The 17500-nt window shown below is 37.2% G+C and overlaps 2 protein-coding genes across 7 annotated transcripts in view; one reads left to right on the top strand and one right to left on the bottom strand.

The window, feature by feature from the left end:
• LOC117962285 (target of rapamycin complex 2 subunit MAPKAP1-like) overlaps window positions 1-4912 on the bottom strand; it is a 78494-nt gene extending 73582 nt beyond the window's left edge. The window contains exon 1 of one of the 2 annotated variants that reach the window (XM_059005280.1): window positions 4731-4912. The gene's annotated coding sequence lies outside the window, so the exon portion shown is untranslated. The remainder of the gene's footprint in view (window positions 1-4730) is intronic. The other variant, XM_059005279.1, reaches the window with a different exon arrangement.
• Window positions 4913-8170: 3258 nt separating this feature from the next.
• Window positions 8171-17500, top strand: part of LOC117396957 (pre-B-cell leukemia transcription factor 3) — a 76676-nt gene continuing 67346 nt past the window's right edge. For 4 of the 5 annotated variants that reach the window (XM_059005305.1, XM_059005303.1, XM_059005304.1 and 1 more), the window contains exons 1-2: window positions 8171-9615; window positions 10716-10789. In XM_059005305.1, coding sequence (XP_058861288.1) covers window positions 9419-9615; window positions 10716-10789 — 271 coding nt within the window. In that variant the 5' untranslated portion in view covers window positions 8171-9418. The remainder of the gene's footprint in view (window positions 9616-10715; window positions 10790-17500) is intronic. The other variant, XM_059005302.1, reaches the window with a different exon arrangement.

Below are 17500 nucleotides of genomic sequence, written 5' to 3'. Positions count from 1 at the left end.
TGTATAGGTAACAAGCTCAGGTGTGTCTTATTAAACTCCTAGTGAAACCAGGAATGGATCAAACTGCTATGCAACAGAGGTCTTATTTCCATCCCTGCCCATGTCACTCGCACAGCAGCACAGCATAGTTAACTGGGACCTGAATGGGGTTACAATAACCCAGACTCCCTTTTACAGTTACATATGCCAGTCCAGATACTCAATCTCTCTCCCCACCCCCCCACACACTAAATCACCCTCCCTGCTCTCGGACACGAAGGGAGTCACAGCTCAGAACCTGTTAAAACAAGCTACCCACTGAAGGGTCCTTAAAAAAAAAAAAAAAAAAAAAGGAAAGTATGTCTACAAACTCCCAATCAAAAATGATTGCTGCCCCATCAATGTGTCATATAAATGTCGGCATGCTAATTGTGCATTTAGAACATTGCTAATGGTCTGTTAATTTACCTCCCACGCTATTATTGTACTTGAAATGACTTAATGTCTGCCGGGAGAGTTAACAACATGCTCTAACAGATGCAGGACTTTTACCTTTTGCCTGGGTGTATTCGGACTTGAAGCAGCAGCTATTAAAGAGTGGCGCACTAACGCTACACCAAGTCCAGCTTGTGTTTATTTTTACCTCGCAGGCCGCAAGGATTTACCACCATGTATCCTTCAATAGAAATTGAACGCAACTGAAATACCAGAAGCAACGGGTTTCTTTCAAGCCAAATGTTATCATATAATGATGACAGGCCACAGAGAGAAAAACATATTGGCCCTAACTTGGTTAGAATCTCCAGGATGCTTCAGCTCATTTCCTCAAGTCTTCATCGGAAACAGGAGATAGTCCCCGTCTCGCAAAACATCAGAGTCGCCAAACCTCACACAGGATGTATCGCAGACAGTGCAATGCAAGAGCATGTCTGCGATGCTACTGTGCATTCCTTACCTGCAAATATCAGTCCAGAAGTGTGTTAAAACTGATCCTTCCAAAATACAGTCAAATGTGTTTGACCACTCAAGGGACTGTAAAGTAGTTTTGTTTTTTTACAGTATAAATAACTTACATGAGAAGAATATACTGCACAAGAGTTAACAGAGTGGTCAGCATAGACACTATAGTACAGGCTGTCTTTAATACTGTTTTTAATAGAGTGGTCAGTATAGACACTATAGTACAGGCTGTCTTTAATACTGTTTTTAATAGAGTGGTCAGTATAGACACTATAGTACAGGCTGTCTTTAATACTGTTTTTAATAGAGTGGTCAGTATAGACACTATAGTACAGACTGTCTTTAATACTGTGTTTAATAGAGTGGTCAGTATAGACACTATAGTACAGGCTGTCTTTAATACTGTTTTTAATAGAGTGGTCAGTATAGACACTATAGTACAGGCTGTCTTTAATACTGTTCCCCCACCCCCACCCCCCACGTACTGTACTGTATTCCAACAATAACAGTAAATAACAGTGTAAATAATTGTGACAGGCGTCTGTAGCTGCAAAGATTTAAGGAGTACCCTAGCATCCCCATTGACGGGTAATCTAGAGGACCTCAGAGGAAATAACCACCAGATACACGCTGCTAATAAAACAGAAAAAAAAACACTTGCAAGTGTCAAAACCCTTACTGCAACCCCCACTGAAACTGCTGCTAAAGCATGCTCCTGACGTTTGAACGACAATCAGTGTTGACAAAACAGCTTTCATAATAGCCATCCAGAGCCACTGCGATCAAGAGAATAAATGGCTCCTATCTATGTATCTATTTTATAATACATACAGTACAGCGTTTATAAAAAAAAAATTAAAAAGCTATCCTCTCTATTTTTTTTTAAATATCGATCTACAACTTGATAATGTAATGCATGACCTCCAACTGCTGCATGTAGTCGCAAGACCAGCGCATTCCTTTTTTGGCTTACAGGTTGGCATGGTGGCAAGCAGGCCTTTAAAAAGGGAGAGGAACTTTGTATCCCTAGGGCTAGAAAAAAAAAAATCAAAGCATTTGTTTTTAACTTTGTTCTTTCTCAGTAATGAAGAATAGAGATTTGATCTACTATCTATTGGTATCATGATCAATGTTGGGACGTTTGGGAAACTGATCCTGGAGGTAGCACCCAGTAATGGAAATAATTGCATTATTAAACAGTTGGTGTGCGATATTAGCGACATGATCCGATATTACAAGTTCCCATTGTTATCATCAGCCTAGCCTCCTAGGGGCTCTGTCTCTCTCTCTCTCTCTCTCTCTCTCTCTCTAAGGAAGGGTGTTAGGAAAATGCACTGAAACTTCATGACTTTAAACATAAATTCAAGCCGTGATGCCTGTGCAAAGCATTCTATCAGTACAGACGAATGCTAATCTCTCCTAATTAACAAGCTAATTAGGTAATTACGGCTTTGCAGAGGGATGCCTAAATGAAATATGACAACACAGTCATTGCTTTATATGACACCTGTGGGTCTTTTCAGCTGTCACTGCAAAAAGTGCAATATCAATTTACACAGATGACAAAGTGTTGTCTTTTCCCATTTCAGCATAGTATGGAAGTACTTGACAGTCTGAGCTGGCTTCAAAGACTTCACTTTATTAGTAGTGATGGGGGAAAAAAATAAAGAAAAAAATAAAGAGAAAATAACTTTCAGCTTTAGTGTTTGATTTCTTCATAGATGCTGGATTTCATTTTACATCAGACACGCGTCTTTAGTTTGAGAACTTGAGATCCCTTGTTCTAAATAAAGCAGAGAACACTGGAAAAGATGTACTTAATGCATTATAAAAACTACATCTTTAAAAAAAAAACTAAAAAACTACAAAGGCTGTTTCACTGACAGCTCATGCTAGTTTCAACTAAAATTAAATACAAAACTAGAATCAGGTCACTTCATATTTATGTTAAAAAAAACCCATATAATCCCTACCATATGCATTCAAAAAAAGGAGATTTTTATTGAATACAAGTTCAAAGCACTGATTTTTTTTTTTTTTTTTGGTTGAGGCGCTAGGACAGAAATGTGTGCTTTCACAATAGTCGGGGGGGGGGGGGGCACTAAAAGAGGTTTGGACAAGTGAAAGATGAGCAACATATAGAAATGCAAAGAAACATGTTTAAGTACTTGAGCTCAAACATGTTTTAGCGGGGTACTGCAATGCGCTTCCACGACTGTTACAGAAGTGGATCAGAATTATTATTTGTCAGTATGCGACAGTGTATAGTTTTACAGTTTAAACATTTTTAGAAGTGCCCTAAAAGTTTGAGGGGTCTTCAAGGATGAAAATCAGACCCCTATTGCATATCAATTTCATCCATTCCAGGTTTCACTACTTGATTATCCACAGTGCCTGGGTAACTCAGCTGTGTCTTATTAAACTCATAGTAAAACCAGGAATGGACCAAAATGCTATGCAACAGGAGCCTTATCTCCATCCCTGGGAGTCTTGAAGGGAAACAAGACTCATCAAGCTTTTAATAGGCGGCTGTGGACAGACGTCTATCTGACATAAACTGTTAAGTAAACCTCTATCTATCTTGTGAAGGTCTGTGCATTGAGCAGCAGAGCTGGTTTTAATTAAATTTCTCCATAAGGCTTTGCAAGCCGTGCCCATTGCATTCGGAACCATCTTAAAACACAGCAGATGAAAATAAAACACTTAGACAGTTACTATTTCAGCTCCAAGATCTTAAGAGTGAACGACACCAAGTTAGAGTGCTTTTTCCAGTCCTATGCATGTGTCTTAACACCAGGTACATTACACAGTGCCAACTTGAAACCAAGCAAAACAGTGGAATTCTGTCAATCAGACACACAACTGTAGTCTGTTCAATGGAAACGACCCTCACAGGAAGTAATTCCTCCGGACAGGTGTGTGCTTTGTTTTAGTGACTCGTCAGCAGCACAGTTCAATTCCTTTAGCGACAGTTCAGTCTACATGTTCAATACAAAAACAATTCATTTGCGGTTAGAGAAGCGAGTTGAAAAACCCTGACCTGTCTTTAAAGGGCCCCGGGATGATGGGGGGCCACTTGGCAATACTACTTGATATCATTAATATCAATTCAGTACGGTCCGACTTGTCATCACTGTGTCTCTTTCTTTGCTCGTACAATCCTACCATAACGCTTTCAGTTTAGTTCCATCGTTTCCGTAAACAGCATATTATTATATCCCGCAAAAGGTCCTCTCTCTCTGGTTTCGATCAGTGTAGGTCACACAGCCCTGTCCAAAATGATGCGCATCATCAGCGAGTCAGTTTTACCCGCACCATCATCGTCTTCTTATTTACCCTTGAAACGGAAGCTTTTACAGGAACGATTAATAAAGGGAGTTAGTAGTGATACACTTGCCTGCATCGTGTTGAAACAGTTTTATAAGGGCCCAGATAAGGAGCAGCAAACACACAGCTTAACATTAACCAGAATACAATGAAGCTGAAATTGGCAGACAAGCATTTGTTTAAAAATTGATAACAGGTTTACGTTTTTTTCTTTACATTCGTGGCATTAGTACATTATTACATTATGCACGTTGCACATTAAAACTGTACGCATTGATTAAAGAAACTGGTAAAAAAAGATCCCAATATAATATACATTGACTTAAGGACATTTGAATGTGCTACATACCCCTCATAAAATTGATGTATAGCCTTCAGTTAGACCCTAGACAGAAAGGCCTTGCCCTAGTGTAAAGGGTGCGTGTGTATGTGTGCCAGTTTCCTTATTATTTTGTTCCACATACCGTATCGCATGCCTTGTCCAAGGCAGGGAGCAAGCAGAGAGAGGGACACGGTATCAGCTGTGCATATCCCCGACACAACAATTTATTTGCACTACCAGTTTAGCTGTTAAACTCCATAAAAAAACTATTTCCTCTTTTTCGGTCTATCTGCACCTCTCTCATTGGCTTACCTTGACAGCGGAAGTGGAAGGCCACAGCTGTGACAGGTACGCGATGCGGCCAATAGTAAGCGCACAATTCTTTGATTGGCAGCCAGCGGATGGGGGGGGGGAGAGTATTTAGATTGACACTAGAGCGGACCAATGGAAAAAGCCATCGTGCATTCTGAAGGCAGTACAGTGTATTTATTTACAACTGGATAGAAAACTCAAAAATACCGAAACGCAGGGCAACAGTTAATTAGGTTATTTATTTCTCAAACATTAAGTTTGAAAAGAAAAAAGAAAAAAACATACTACTAGACCATGATTTGTAGCCATGGTAGTGTGTGCTTTCATTTTATTTTTAATTTTTAATTTAAGAAAATTGTTTTCATATAGTTTCATTCTTGATTTAGGAGTCATTCCTATAATGGAGCCAGCCCACAGAGAGAGCTAATTAATTCTGGTACTTATTGAAAATAATTTATTTTACATAAAGTGTACTGTATATATATATTACACTATATATCTCTATCTATCTATCTATCTATCTATCTATCTAGCTATCTAGCTATCTATCATAGATAGATAGATATTGTTGCAATATTCAACATTCTGTAAATTACTGCTATGAAATAGCTCATTTTATTATTATATTTTTCATTCCAACTGCAGTCTTAAACAGTCAGTCTCATTAAAAGCAGAAGGCGGCGAAAACCAAATTAAGTGGCTCTTCCAGTCCCCCTGCGTGCCGCTCGCCCGCATACCTCTGCTACGCAATTTCAATTGAGTGTATTCCGCTGGTTTTGAAACATATTTCCAGATTAGTGATACAGTCAATCAATTAAGAAACAAACAACACGCAACCGTCCCAAGTGAGGGGAGGTTTATAAAGTATGAATCTGCATTGATGGTCTGATAAAAAAAATATAATATATATATATATATATATATATATATATATATATATATATATATATATATATATATATATATATATATATACATTAAAAAAACTCTCTTTCTCTCGTTGCCTGTGTTCGTGAAATGTGACAAATACAAGGAACAGAGAAATGCATTATTCTTGCCCGGGCCAGGGGAACCTTGTAAAGACAAAAAAAAGACTAATACATAGTCCAAACAACGTGCCACGCCGTTTAATCAATGTCTGAACAGTCGAATCAATATAAATCCCTAATATTTTAAGTGTGCTCGCATCTATGTATCTTGGTGAGTACACAGCGTTTTAAAGATCAATTCACCTGCCATGTGTTGTTTACAGACATTCAGGTAAATTAGAAGCCACTAGGGTGAGCCGAGGGCTGTTTGACCTCCACAAAAGACCTGTATTGTTGTTCAGTGAATAACCAGAGGCAGAGCTGTGACATGCTTACAGCACCGATCGGGTTGTACTGAGTGCTTTTAAATACAGGGGCACAATATGTTTCCCACAAAAGCAGCAGATTGCCTTTAGTTTATAGTTGATATAGTTAATCTTTAAACGCTTTACAGTTTTATTTTTGCACAAAAATACGTCTGTAAAGGTTTAAACTGTTACACTGTAAACTATACTAAGAATCTTAAACTAAACATTAAACCAAAAATGCCCTGTCCGGTAAAGGCATTGCTTTTCGATTAAACGGTGTAGCCCAGTTTACACAAAAGGTTTAAATGTTGTATCTATTAAACGTATTGCAACCTCTTAGGTCAAGGGAAATGGGGGTGGGGCATTTAATGGACTTGCGTTTCTCTTAATAGATTTTATTTTTTCAACAAGATCTGATTCCATGCATATGTGATCATTTGCTATGTAATTATCAAATGCTACTTCCCGCGTAACAGTGTGTCATGATAGAGTGCCTGCAGGGTTTTGGAATCGATTCATGCACCACGATATGTGAATTGGTGCCGGCATTGTTTATATTATTATTATTATTATTATTATTATTATTATTATTATTATTATTATTATTATTATTATTTATTTCTTAGCAGACGCCTTTATCCAGGGCGACTTACAATTGTTACAATATATCACATTATACATTATTTCACATTATACAGATATCACATTATTTTTACATACAATTACCCATTTATACAGTTGGGTTTTTACTGGAGCAATCTAGGTAAAGTACCTTGCTCAAGGGTACAACAGCAGTGTCCCCCACTGGGGATTGAACCCACAACCCTCTGGTCAAGAGTCCAGAGCCCTATACTGGTCTGTGCTTATATACTTGCAGAACTGCACCTGATTAACTTTCAAAATATATATTAGTCTAACATCTTTATTTGAATTAATTAATTAATTAATTAATTAATTAATTTAGTAAAATTATTATTTTTTGAAAACTTGAAACACCCCACTATTTATTGCTCATGATTTAAAAAAAAGCTGTGATCATTTTATTTTTTATTTTACTGGAAATACAGGTAAGGATAACAAGCATCCCTGATTGTAACACAGTATATATCTTTTTAAAATAAGTATTATTATTTTCTATCGCAATTCATCATAAATACAAACCGATTTTTTTTTTTTACTTTAGCGAAGTAACAAGTTTATTAATGTCTATTTTATTCTATGCATTGCAAATTCTCAGTTTCTTTCAGAGTCTTGCTGCTCCTGTCCCCGTGGTATATAACACAACAGCGCATGCATTTCAGTCACTTGTTACTATTGTTTTGCTTTAAGTAAACGTCTACTGTATACTGGCCGTCACCTGTAGCAATTTTTTTTTTAAAAAGCGGTGTTGCAAGGTCTCCGAAGTCAGGTTGCAAGCAGCAAGTCAATGCTTTCAAATTGAGTAGTTTACACACTTCGGAGGTTCCAGTTAAAACCACGGCTTTGAAAACTGTATTCTATTGCCATATATGCATTAGAATAACAACGCATTCAGTCATGCAAAAGATACAAATATATATTTTATATTCTTCTACAATGGAAGAGAGACGACTTTATAAGCTGAGAGAAAAAAAGGGAACACCGAACACCGCGCTGCTTTCAACTCGCCTGCTGCCATAGCAACTACAGAGCAGAGCGGGGGACCCAGTAGCGCCGCCCACCTGTGTGTGTGTCGCTGATGTCACCCGTGGCAACGGCCAATAAGAAGTCTCACTGAGCCTGGCCGACCATGCTGGAGGTTGTCATCTCGAGGGCGGGATCAATTCCTCCAAGCGGCGCGCTGGTAGGGTAACTGACCCATCAATCTCTACATACCTGGCTCAGATTGGATGGGAGCAGGTGTTGATGTGACTATTACAAACCGGCTTTGCCTGCCCACTGCGATCAAGGCTAGGTAGAGAGTCCGCGCACCATGTCTTGAAAAGCTGCGAGCAAGCGCTATTCATTATCAGTTTTGTATTAAGCACTATAAAAACTCGTTTTTATGTGTGTAGCAGACCTATTTTTTATTGTAAATGTGACTGCCTTCATGTCATTTTTACTGTACGCCCAGGTAGCCGGAATATAGAGGGGGGAACTACACGCGCGTACTTTATGTTTTGAATTTATTTGGTATTTTTGGTGATTTTCTTATCGGATTTAGTGCTTTGGTCGAAGCCCCTCCTCTGGTGGGCGGGCGTGCATTTCTGAGTTTTATTTCTTGTCCTTCTCTCCTCCTATCGCTCTGACACGTCTGCATTGACTGAGTGGCGTTGGCACGCTGTCAATCGCTCACCACAGCGGGCATCAAACACCATAAAACACACACACACAGTCAGGACTTGAGCTCATAAATTTCAGCAAGCAGGTATTTTTTTGCACATTGCTTTAGAGCGGTGTAATTAATTTATTTTTTGCAATTATTATTTTTTTTTTTCCTCATCTTTTTTTGTGTGTGTTTGCTTTTTCCCCTCCAAAAAAGAAACTCAAAACTTTTGTGGTTAAATAATAATAATAATAATAATAATAGTAATTTAAGTTTTTGCTTTCTATTTTTGTATGTATTATTTCTATAGCATTATAGCGGGAGAGAGATAGTGTGTAATCTGTTCCCCTGCAGCTTTGCATTTTTTTTTTTTTCGCATCCTGCTGATTTAATGAGGATTTGGACAAGTTTGGAAGAAGATTTTCACGGGGAGAAAGAATTGCCAGAAGATTACAAACATACCAAGAAAGCTACAAGGATCAATAGCCGGCACATCCAAGACGTCAAATCATAAGAAAAGAGACAAATTTGCAGGAAGATTTCAACAGGATCAGCAATAGACAGAGTGCACGAAATTAAGTGCGACTGTGCTAACACCTCTACAGTACCAGTAATACCTGTGATACATTGTATTTTATAACGAGGACGATTTGCAAGAAACCGATTGCAGCACACGCAATTATTATTATTATTATTATTATTATTATTATTATTATTATTATTATTATTATTATTATTATTATTATCTTTGTTTTGGACATTTTTGCGCGTACAGATTTTTTGTTTTTTCTCTGTATGTGATTTTAATTTTTTAATTGTTTTTTTTTTTTTTTTTTTTTGGACGATCCTTTCACTTTGTGAGATTTGTGAAAGTACATTGATTGTCTTGCGGCAAAGGATGGACGAGCAAGCCCGGATCATGCAGACTCTTGCGGGCGTAAGCCTGGCTTGCCACTCGGTCCAAGGGGGCATGGCACTACCTCCTCCCCACGGACACGAAGGTGCAGACGGCGATGGAAGAAAGCAGGACATCGGAGATATTCTTCACCAGATTATGACCATCACCGACCAAAGCCTGGACGAGGCGCAAGCAAAGTTGGTTTCTTCTACAAAATACACACACACACACACATATCGCACTTTATCATTGTTATTAATACTAGTCTTAATACTGTTATTATTACTATTATTAATTAATAGCTATCATTAATAATATTAACAGTAATAATAATAATAAATGCTACTGATACTTGTCTTTAAAAAAACAGTAACATCACAATAAACTTAGTAAAATGCTGACAGTATTGTAGTTAACGCTACACAAAACTGTCTACAGCCGTGTTGGTTGATTTATGTAGTTTAACTAAGTGATACTCTACTTGACTTCATCCACATGACAGTGAATTGCAATGATATGTACATTCTAATGGAGTGTTTTTTTTTATAATTTCACACCGATAGTATTCTATCTAGACTCAATTCATGTTTCTATTTTCTTTCTCGTAACAGTCTATTGTGTGTTGAGGAATAATCAAACGCGTATCCTCTTTTTAACAAATGTCTTTAAGCTATGATAAGAATAATGTAACCGCTTACCATCTCCCATCATAATAGTTTATATATTTTTCACAACCGGCGTGCGGATGCATTCGAACATGTGGCTCAAAATAAACCGGACAGAGTGTAGCTTATTCCGCTTGCTCAAACACTGAATATTATCACCCAGCGTCAAAATGAATTGCGAATTGATTGCAGTATCGTTGAACTGTAATGTGAAATTCAATTACACAAGTTGCGGTGTTTATTCAGTCATTTGCTATATTGCAACTCTGTTTGTATTCAAAGCGTTGATGCCGGTGGCTTTTTTTGTTATAGTAAAAGTTGCTAAACTGTTATTTAAATTAAATACTATTCGGTATTTAAATCCAGATTTTTCTTTTGAAACTAAACTTTATGGGGAAACTGGAAGTATTTATGAATTACATCTTGTCAACAATATTCTCACACGTTTTTATGAGCGCATGCAATGTTTATACCAGCAATAGAGACGTGTTTACAATCACTATACACGTAACTAGATAAGATAAAACACGCCATGTTACTTAATTACAGCATTATGTTTAATTGCTTATAATAAAACAAATATTATATAATGTGCTATCGTTATATTTTTGTTTGCCTTCTTCACGGTACAGGAAACACGGACTCAACTGTCACAGAATGAAGCCAGCATTGTTCAGCGTGCTATGCGAAATCAAAGAGAAAACAGGTAAGTCTGGTTTAACCTTCATTGCAATGCTAACTAAAAAAAAAAAAGAAATACATCACTGTTACTTCTCGTGCTTCATTTGAAATAGCTTGTGCACCGCCATCTTTGATCTGAACGCAACCCCTCCTTCTCCCCTTAGCAAGCCTAATACAGTTAAAGTACATTTTACAACTGATAAGCGCACTGTGCAATGAAACTGTGGATGAACACGGTCGTGCATCATCCTGTTGGGGAATCTCCCCTAGGCGATAACGTTGTTGGGGCAGCAACAGCAGCTCCCACGGTAGCCCCAAGATGTACAGATCCTTGTACGTCCGTTTTCTTAAAGGAGCAAGATTGACATCTGTTCTTTAGCTTAAAGCAGTCTTGTGTTGCCCTATCTGCCCCTGTCTCCCAACTGCATAGCCGCACAAATGTGTCGTCAAAATAAAACGAATTAAAAGCAAATATACACCAGGCAGATCATCTTTAATATAAATGATCCGCGCTTGTGCCGCTGGAAATCAAGATGATTGCAAACTCGCGTTGCAGACCCTTGCACTTGGAGACTTGGATTTTGTGTGAGCGTTTCCCCATTGTCGGTTGTCACACCGAAGGTGTTGTGTAGGTGCCTCTATTTCTTTGGGTAAATTAGGCAGTATTGTATAGCTGGGAGCTCAGAATTGAGAGTTATGCGGATAGGGTTTCTCTATGCTATCGCATAAGAGATAAGCGATGATAAATCCGGAAAAGACACACACACACACAAAAAGCATCATGTACAGAGCGGTAAGTTCATATAAAGTATATGGAAACACGTACATATATTTAATGCAATTCTGAAATAAAGTATTGAAATATAGTGTTTAAATATAAACTACACTGGTCATCATAGCATCAGTAAATATTTTATACCGAGTATTTGTTTTTGTTTCGAAAAGTATGGCAATATTGTTTTTTTTTTTCTTTAAACTGTCCAATAAATAGATTATTAATTTGCTGATTCTATCGTTTTTAGCTACACTGCCGTGTAGCAGAAATTTCCCTAATGTTTTAAAATATAGATTTAAGCTTAATTAAAAAACGTGCAATCAAACAAACCCTTAAGAAAGCAGCAATGCTATGTGAAAAGATAAAAAAGTTAACTGTTTTGTTTAGGATCTTAAAAAGAGCTGACTAATAGGGTGTAATATATTGATTTCATAGTTAATGTTTATGAATGCCTCAGGAGTTATTTAACAATAGCACAGGGCCTGTTGACACACATTACAAATATAGGTTATACAGCAATAATATATGAAGCACTTCAGCGTTTTTATTTTTTTTAGTAAGGGCTATCTACAGTGGATTTTTAAATTTCTGTTTCCTTTTAGTTTTTTGTATGTGTTATGGATACATGGGATCAATTATAGTATTTGATACCGAGACGATGGGCACTATCGATTATGTTAGAATTGCATGCGTCTAAACAGCATGATATCAGAAATCAGGGGAACGGGGTCTTGAGATTTAAAGATGGTGAAGCCACTAGGGATTAACATGCGTTACTGTATCCGAGTCCGATTCTTCATTGAGGTCCTCATTATGCGGGCGATGCTAATATACACGGATATATCTTTCACCCTAACAACAGCTGGCATTTTCCTCCCTTAAAAAGTACAGAGTTGGTGAAATGAGCAGAGCGTTGCACGTCCGAATGCCTCCACAGAATCGAAAACACCACTGTACCGACCACTTGTATATTTCAAACTGTTGAGAGAAAAAAAACAACGAACAAACAACAACAAAAAAAACGTTTCCTTAATTTCTAGAGGAAAGGAAAATGGGGATTGAGATAAGTCGGTTTACAGTGTGGGCTCAACCCACAGCGTTTTTGTTTGGAAACGAACGCCAGCTCCAGTTCAAGAGGTGAGTTCAGTACAAACAGAGCAGTCTCGCTGGTTTGAAGCCTGCCCAGAGCGTTGCAACGGAATCCAACGTGTTTAAAATAGGAGGTTTTAAATATCTGGCAGGCAAGATGGATTTTGGCAGTTGACTCTTGTTTTAAGTTTACATTATTTCGAGAAAGTGTTTTTTTTTTCATTTACTGGGCTGTCGGCTACGTTTTTATAGAGGGATGTTGCAGAGGTGTACAAGGAATAAAGTTAATTAGTCGGGCTTGGAGAGTTGCTTGGTTGTAGAACGTATTGCATAAGGTTGCAGGTTGTATTTTAGGACAACTATAGCACTGAAGTGTAAAGGAAAAATGAGGAATTATAGTTTTTTTGTGTTTTTTAACAAATCCATTATTTTATGCAAACACAAGGTAGCAAAATGTTTTGAATGATTACAATATTATATATATCTAAATATATCAATATATATATATTGTTGATGTGAACAAGCAATTGAATGCTGTTTAATGACTGATTGCAAAGTGGTCTGGCTATGCTGTTATGCATTAGAGGAAAATAACAAAGAAAAATGTGGATGCTCAGCAAGCATACAGTGTAGTCACATCTCCTATGTATTTTCTAAATAGTTTGAATGGCGTTTTAACATACTGTAGTGTTTTATCATTGCGTAGCCAGAATACTGTTACACATGCTGTGAAATGATGTTTCGTTCTGAATGTAAAGTAATAACCAGGGTGCCACTCAGGCCTGTGCGACAGCATGGCCGCTTTGCTTCTGTTTGTTTGTAAGCCAGACTGCTCAGGTGAATTACTGTGACAAAGAAAAGTCTGATTTTCAAAGACGTGGAAGGAGATTCCTCCCACCTCCTCCTGTCAGCCTCGCACAGGTCAAGATCTGACAATAACAACGAGGACCAACAATGCTTTTCTGGCAGGAGGCATGTTTTCTTGTATTATTTATTAAAGACCCAGTGTAAAAAAATATATACATACATACATACATACATACATACATACATACATACATACATACATACATATATGTATATGTATATGACAGCTGTCAAACAAAGCAAGATATATTGCCATCACAGACCACAACCTCTAAATGCCATTCATTCACTGTCTCTTCCTAATGGCCCACATGATGGGCTTGCCAGATTTGTGGTCTTGTGAGGCTTGTAAGCCGAAGTGACTCGGGGAAGATCATAAAACTTAATGAACTTCTCGACTGCAGGAGGTGTCCAGAGGGGGAGAGGAGAAGGGGCTGCTCGGCCTGCTTGAGGTGTTCTTTATGTCTGCCGAGGAGAGAGGAAAATGATCACTGAATGTGTTAGCCCCGGGAGACAGCCTGCAGAATCTGCATGCCGTGTGCCCCACAGTCATGTCCAGTCTTATACTCAGATGAGATTCCTGTCACTGAGGACCGTTGTACTATATTCTTATTGTCGTTTATTTTTTAATTCGTATTCTTGGACTTTTATTCAAATCCACACCTTGTTGGCGTTCCGGTTTGTGTGCATTCCCTTTACCTCCGGCACACTTGCGTTTTCTCTATCTGTGCCACAATGTCACTCCTGATGCTGCCTGCAGCAGAAGGAGGTTATGAGTGTCGTATGCAAGCTCTGCTGTAGAACAGAGAAGCGAAACAAAAATGTAACAAAAAAAAATAAAAAAAGAGGATCTTTCTTTAAAAAAAAAAAATGAAGCTGCTGTTTTGGAGATGGGGTTATATAAAATATAACATATATTCAAAATGTGTGTACAGTAATGCATTTCATATTGTTTTCCCACTGCATTTTAAGACATTGATTGGACATTTAATTGAAACAATGTTTTATAAACTGATGTTATAAAGCTCATTTTAAACTATAGTATGTTAAATGTTTTTAAGTAAGTAGCATCATCACATTTCCTTACATTTCATAATGGTACTTATATAGAAGTTATTATGAAAAATACGAAGAAACTCTTAAACAGTAAAACATTGTGAATTCAGCCTGTCCAGTAGAATAACTCACAATAACGCTGTGCAGAGCTAGAGCTGGCATGGCCGTGTTTAGGGCCTTCAAGCTTTAATGTCTGGTAGAATTAGAAATCAGGTCAGAGAAAATCCATTCTGTTTATTCACTGACAGACACCTACATAAACAAATGCATTCATTTGTGCATTCAGTCCGTAGGCTTGCTCATTATTTAAATGCACTTATTTACGATTGCAGACCAGACGAGCTGTTTGTAAGCTGTGGTAATCCCTTTGACACAGTGTGTTCAGGAGCTTTACTGAAAGAACAAACACGTTTTATTTTTTCCCCCCACTGATAATCTGTTAAATTTATCACCTTTTGGTTTAACCCCAGTAATGCTAAACCCTATCGAACGAGCGAGGGGTTACGAACTGACCTTCCTGATTTTTTTTTTTTTTTTGAGAGCCCAGTAAAACAGTGTTTGCACTCTTTGTGTTTATTGAGTAGATTTGCACTATGAGAGTAAAGCTGTGTTTGTTTTCTCAGCGACTCTGTTGAATGACATCCTCTTATACAGGTGATAAGCGATGCACCTGATAATACACCTTCCTCTTACAAAACCCTGGGTGGGAGTGTGGGAGTGTGTCGATACTGACCTCTTGTCCAAGTTCATGCATTATCGGTTCTTTAACCTTTCTGGAAACACAAATATATTGCAATACAAAAACATAGTGTAATAGTATAGATGGGTTCAGATAGTCCAGTATATTATGGATCACTAAATGTACAGTATAATTAATCTATGAAACAATGTATTGTAAAATATATGGGATTTACCAAACATACAACAGTCCATATTAGTCTATTTCTGTCTGTAAAAAAATTTAAAAAACACAGGAAAGTTATTTAAATTATTTTTTTTATGACTATTTAGATCCTCAGCTGTATAGACACCATTATTATTCCATATATGAAAAGCTGCATACTGTATACACTCTATGTATTTACATCATGGCTCATTCATAATTACAAGGCTTATTGTGCATCTATAAAGGCATGGCTTTTTTTTTAAATAATGGTATAACAAGGATAAAAAATGCAAACCCTAAAACTGCAATATATTTTGGGCAACTATATTATTTTGTGTGTTAGGTTGATTATAGAAATGGTAAAATAATATATGCTGGTAATTATTCTGTACAGACTCGGGTGAAACGGAAGTCTCTGGACTGCATTAGTTGGTATTAAAAATGATTAACTTCAAATGAAGAGGGGAAAAATTCAATACAGATTTGTGTGATTGATCATGCTTTGGAGTGGGACAGTCCTTCACCTTTATTGAACTTTATTAATCTTGACATAAATATCACTTCTTTACCTCATAAACCGGAGAAGTCTTTGGCACTAGGTGAATGTTTATCCTGACTGATTTTCAAAAATGCTTTTCAACTCCCAGCGTTGACTTCAAAAGGGAAAGGAGTGACAATCGCATCAATCTAATTCTTTATGAATGATTGGCATCCTTTCAGACGTTAATACTTGCAATAAATATAAACCCCCTCTCCAGAAAAAAAATAAAAAAAAACTGGAAGAGGATTAGAGACAAGCCAGTGTTGTGTTTTGTTTAGTTTAATGACGGCTTAAATTCCTAAACAGTAAATTGAAACTGAAATGTTTGTTTGGCAACCATGTAAATAGTAACAGCGAGAAAAAAAAAAAAAAAGAACAAAAAAATGTTTAGCTTGTACATCTTTGCGAAGCAAAATAAAAAAAAAAAAAGAAAAACACTCGCTATCTTCGATTAAAGAGCAAGCGCGATTCTTAGATGCTTTTTGACAGCTTAATTGTAGTGCCATTATGATTCTGACTGTGTAAAAATGTTATGTAGCATTTGTAATTCGGAAATGAAGTGCTAATTTCACTTGGAGCGCAGCTTCTCTGCAGTGTACGAACAGCTTAACAGCTCCAGGGTATTAGGTGACCAAGGCATGCAGTGCTTTTACCTGCAGGAACAGAAACAACATATCTTTTTAACTGGAGAACTTAATGAGTGGAGAATTAGAAGGAAAAAAAATGTTATAATTTCCATATTTGTTTTACTATAAATAAACTTTCTAGAGTAAAAAAAATGCTTTTGCAAAATAGCAGTCAGGCTATTTCACTTGGCCTCCAACTAAGAAGTCTGCTAACTTGTGGTACCGGGAGAACTTTTTCTTTCTTTCTTTCTTTCTTTCTTTCTTTCTTTTTAATTTCTTTTTTTAAACAGAACAGTAGCAAACGTTGTGTGGTTTGAAAAAAAAAAAAAAACAACCAAAAAAACACAAGAAAGCGTTCAGAGGGAGTAAGTAGAGCGTTTTGCAATGCAAAGTGTTTGCTGGGTTGCTGAGGATTTTCTTGGCACTCTCCTAACTGCTATTGTGGGCCTGGAGCAGATTTTCCCATTGCTAATGCCCTAGAAGTATTAATTCACTTTGATATGCTAATTAGAGGGCATTATGCAAGAAATGAGATTAAGTGGCAGCATGAAGCCATTTGCCTGTCAGTAAATTGAGCATTTTAGCATCAGGAGAAGCTTTGTTTTTTCAGTTTCTCTTGGTTTTGCATTTAAATGAATTGATGGAAAGGACTGAAGAGGTTGCTAGAATGTTCCTCCAATTCGTGTTTGAAGTTTTTTATATATTTATTTTACATTTCTTTCAAGAACTAGCGTTCAGTTATTTTATTTTGTTGTTGTTGTTTTCAGTGGTATCTGGCGGGTTTATAATTAATAAGCATCAATCTGCTATCACTGTGAATCATTTTCAGTAGTGTTTTGATTCGACCCTCCTTGCTGTTAACATAATAAAAAGGACGTCTGTTGAAACGTATATAT

This window comes from Acipenser ruthenus, chromosome 31, assembly GCF_902713425.1.
Source record: "Acipenser ruthenus chromosome 31, fAciRut3.2 maternal haplotype, whole genome shotgun sequence".
Classification (NCBI taxonomy): Eukaryota; Metazoa; Chordata; class Actinopteri; order Acipenseriformes; family Acipenseridae; genus Acipenser; species Acipenser ruthenus.
This window is presented reverse-complemented; position numbering and strand designations above follow the sequence as displayed.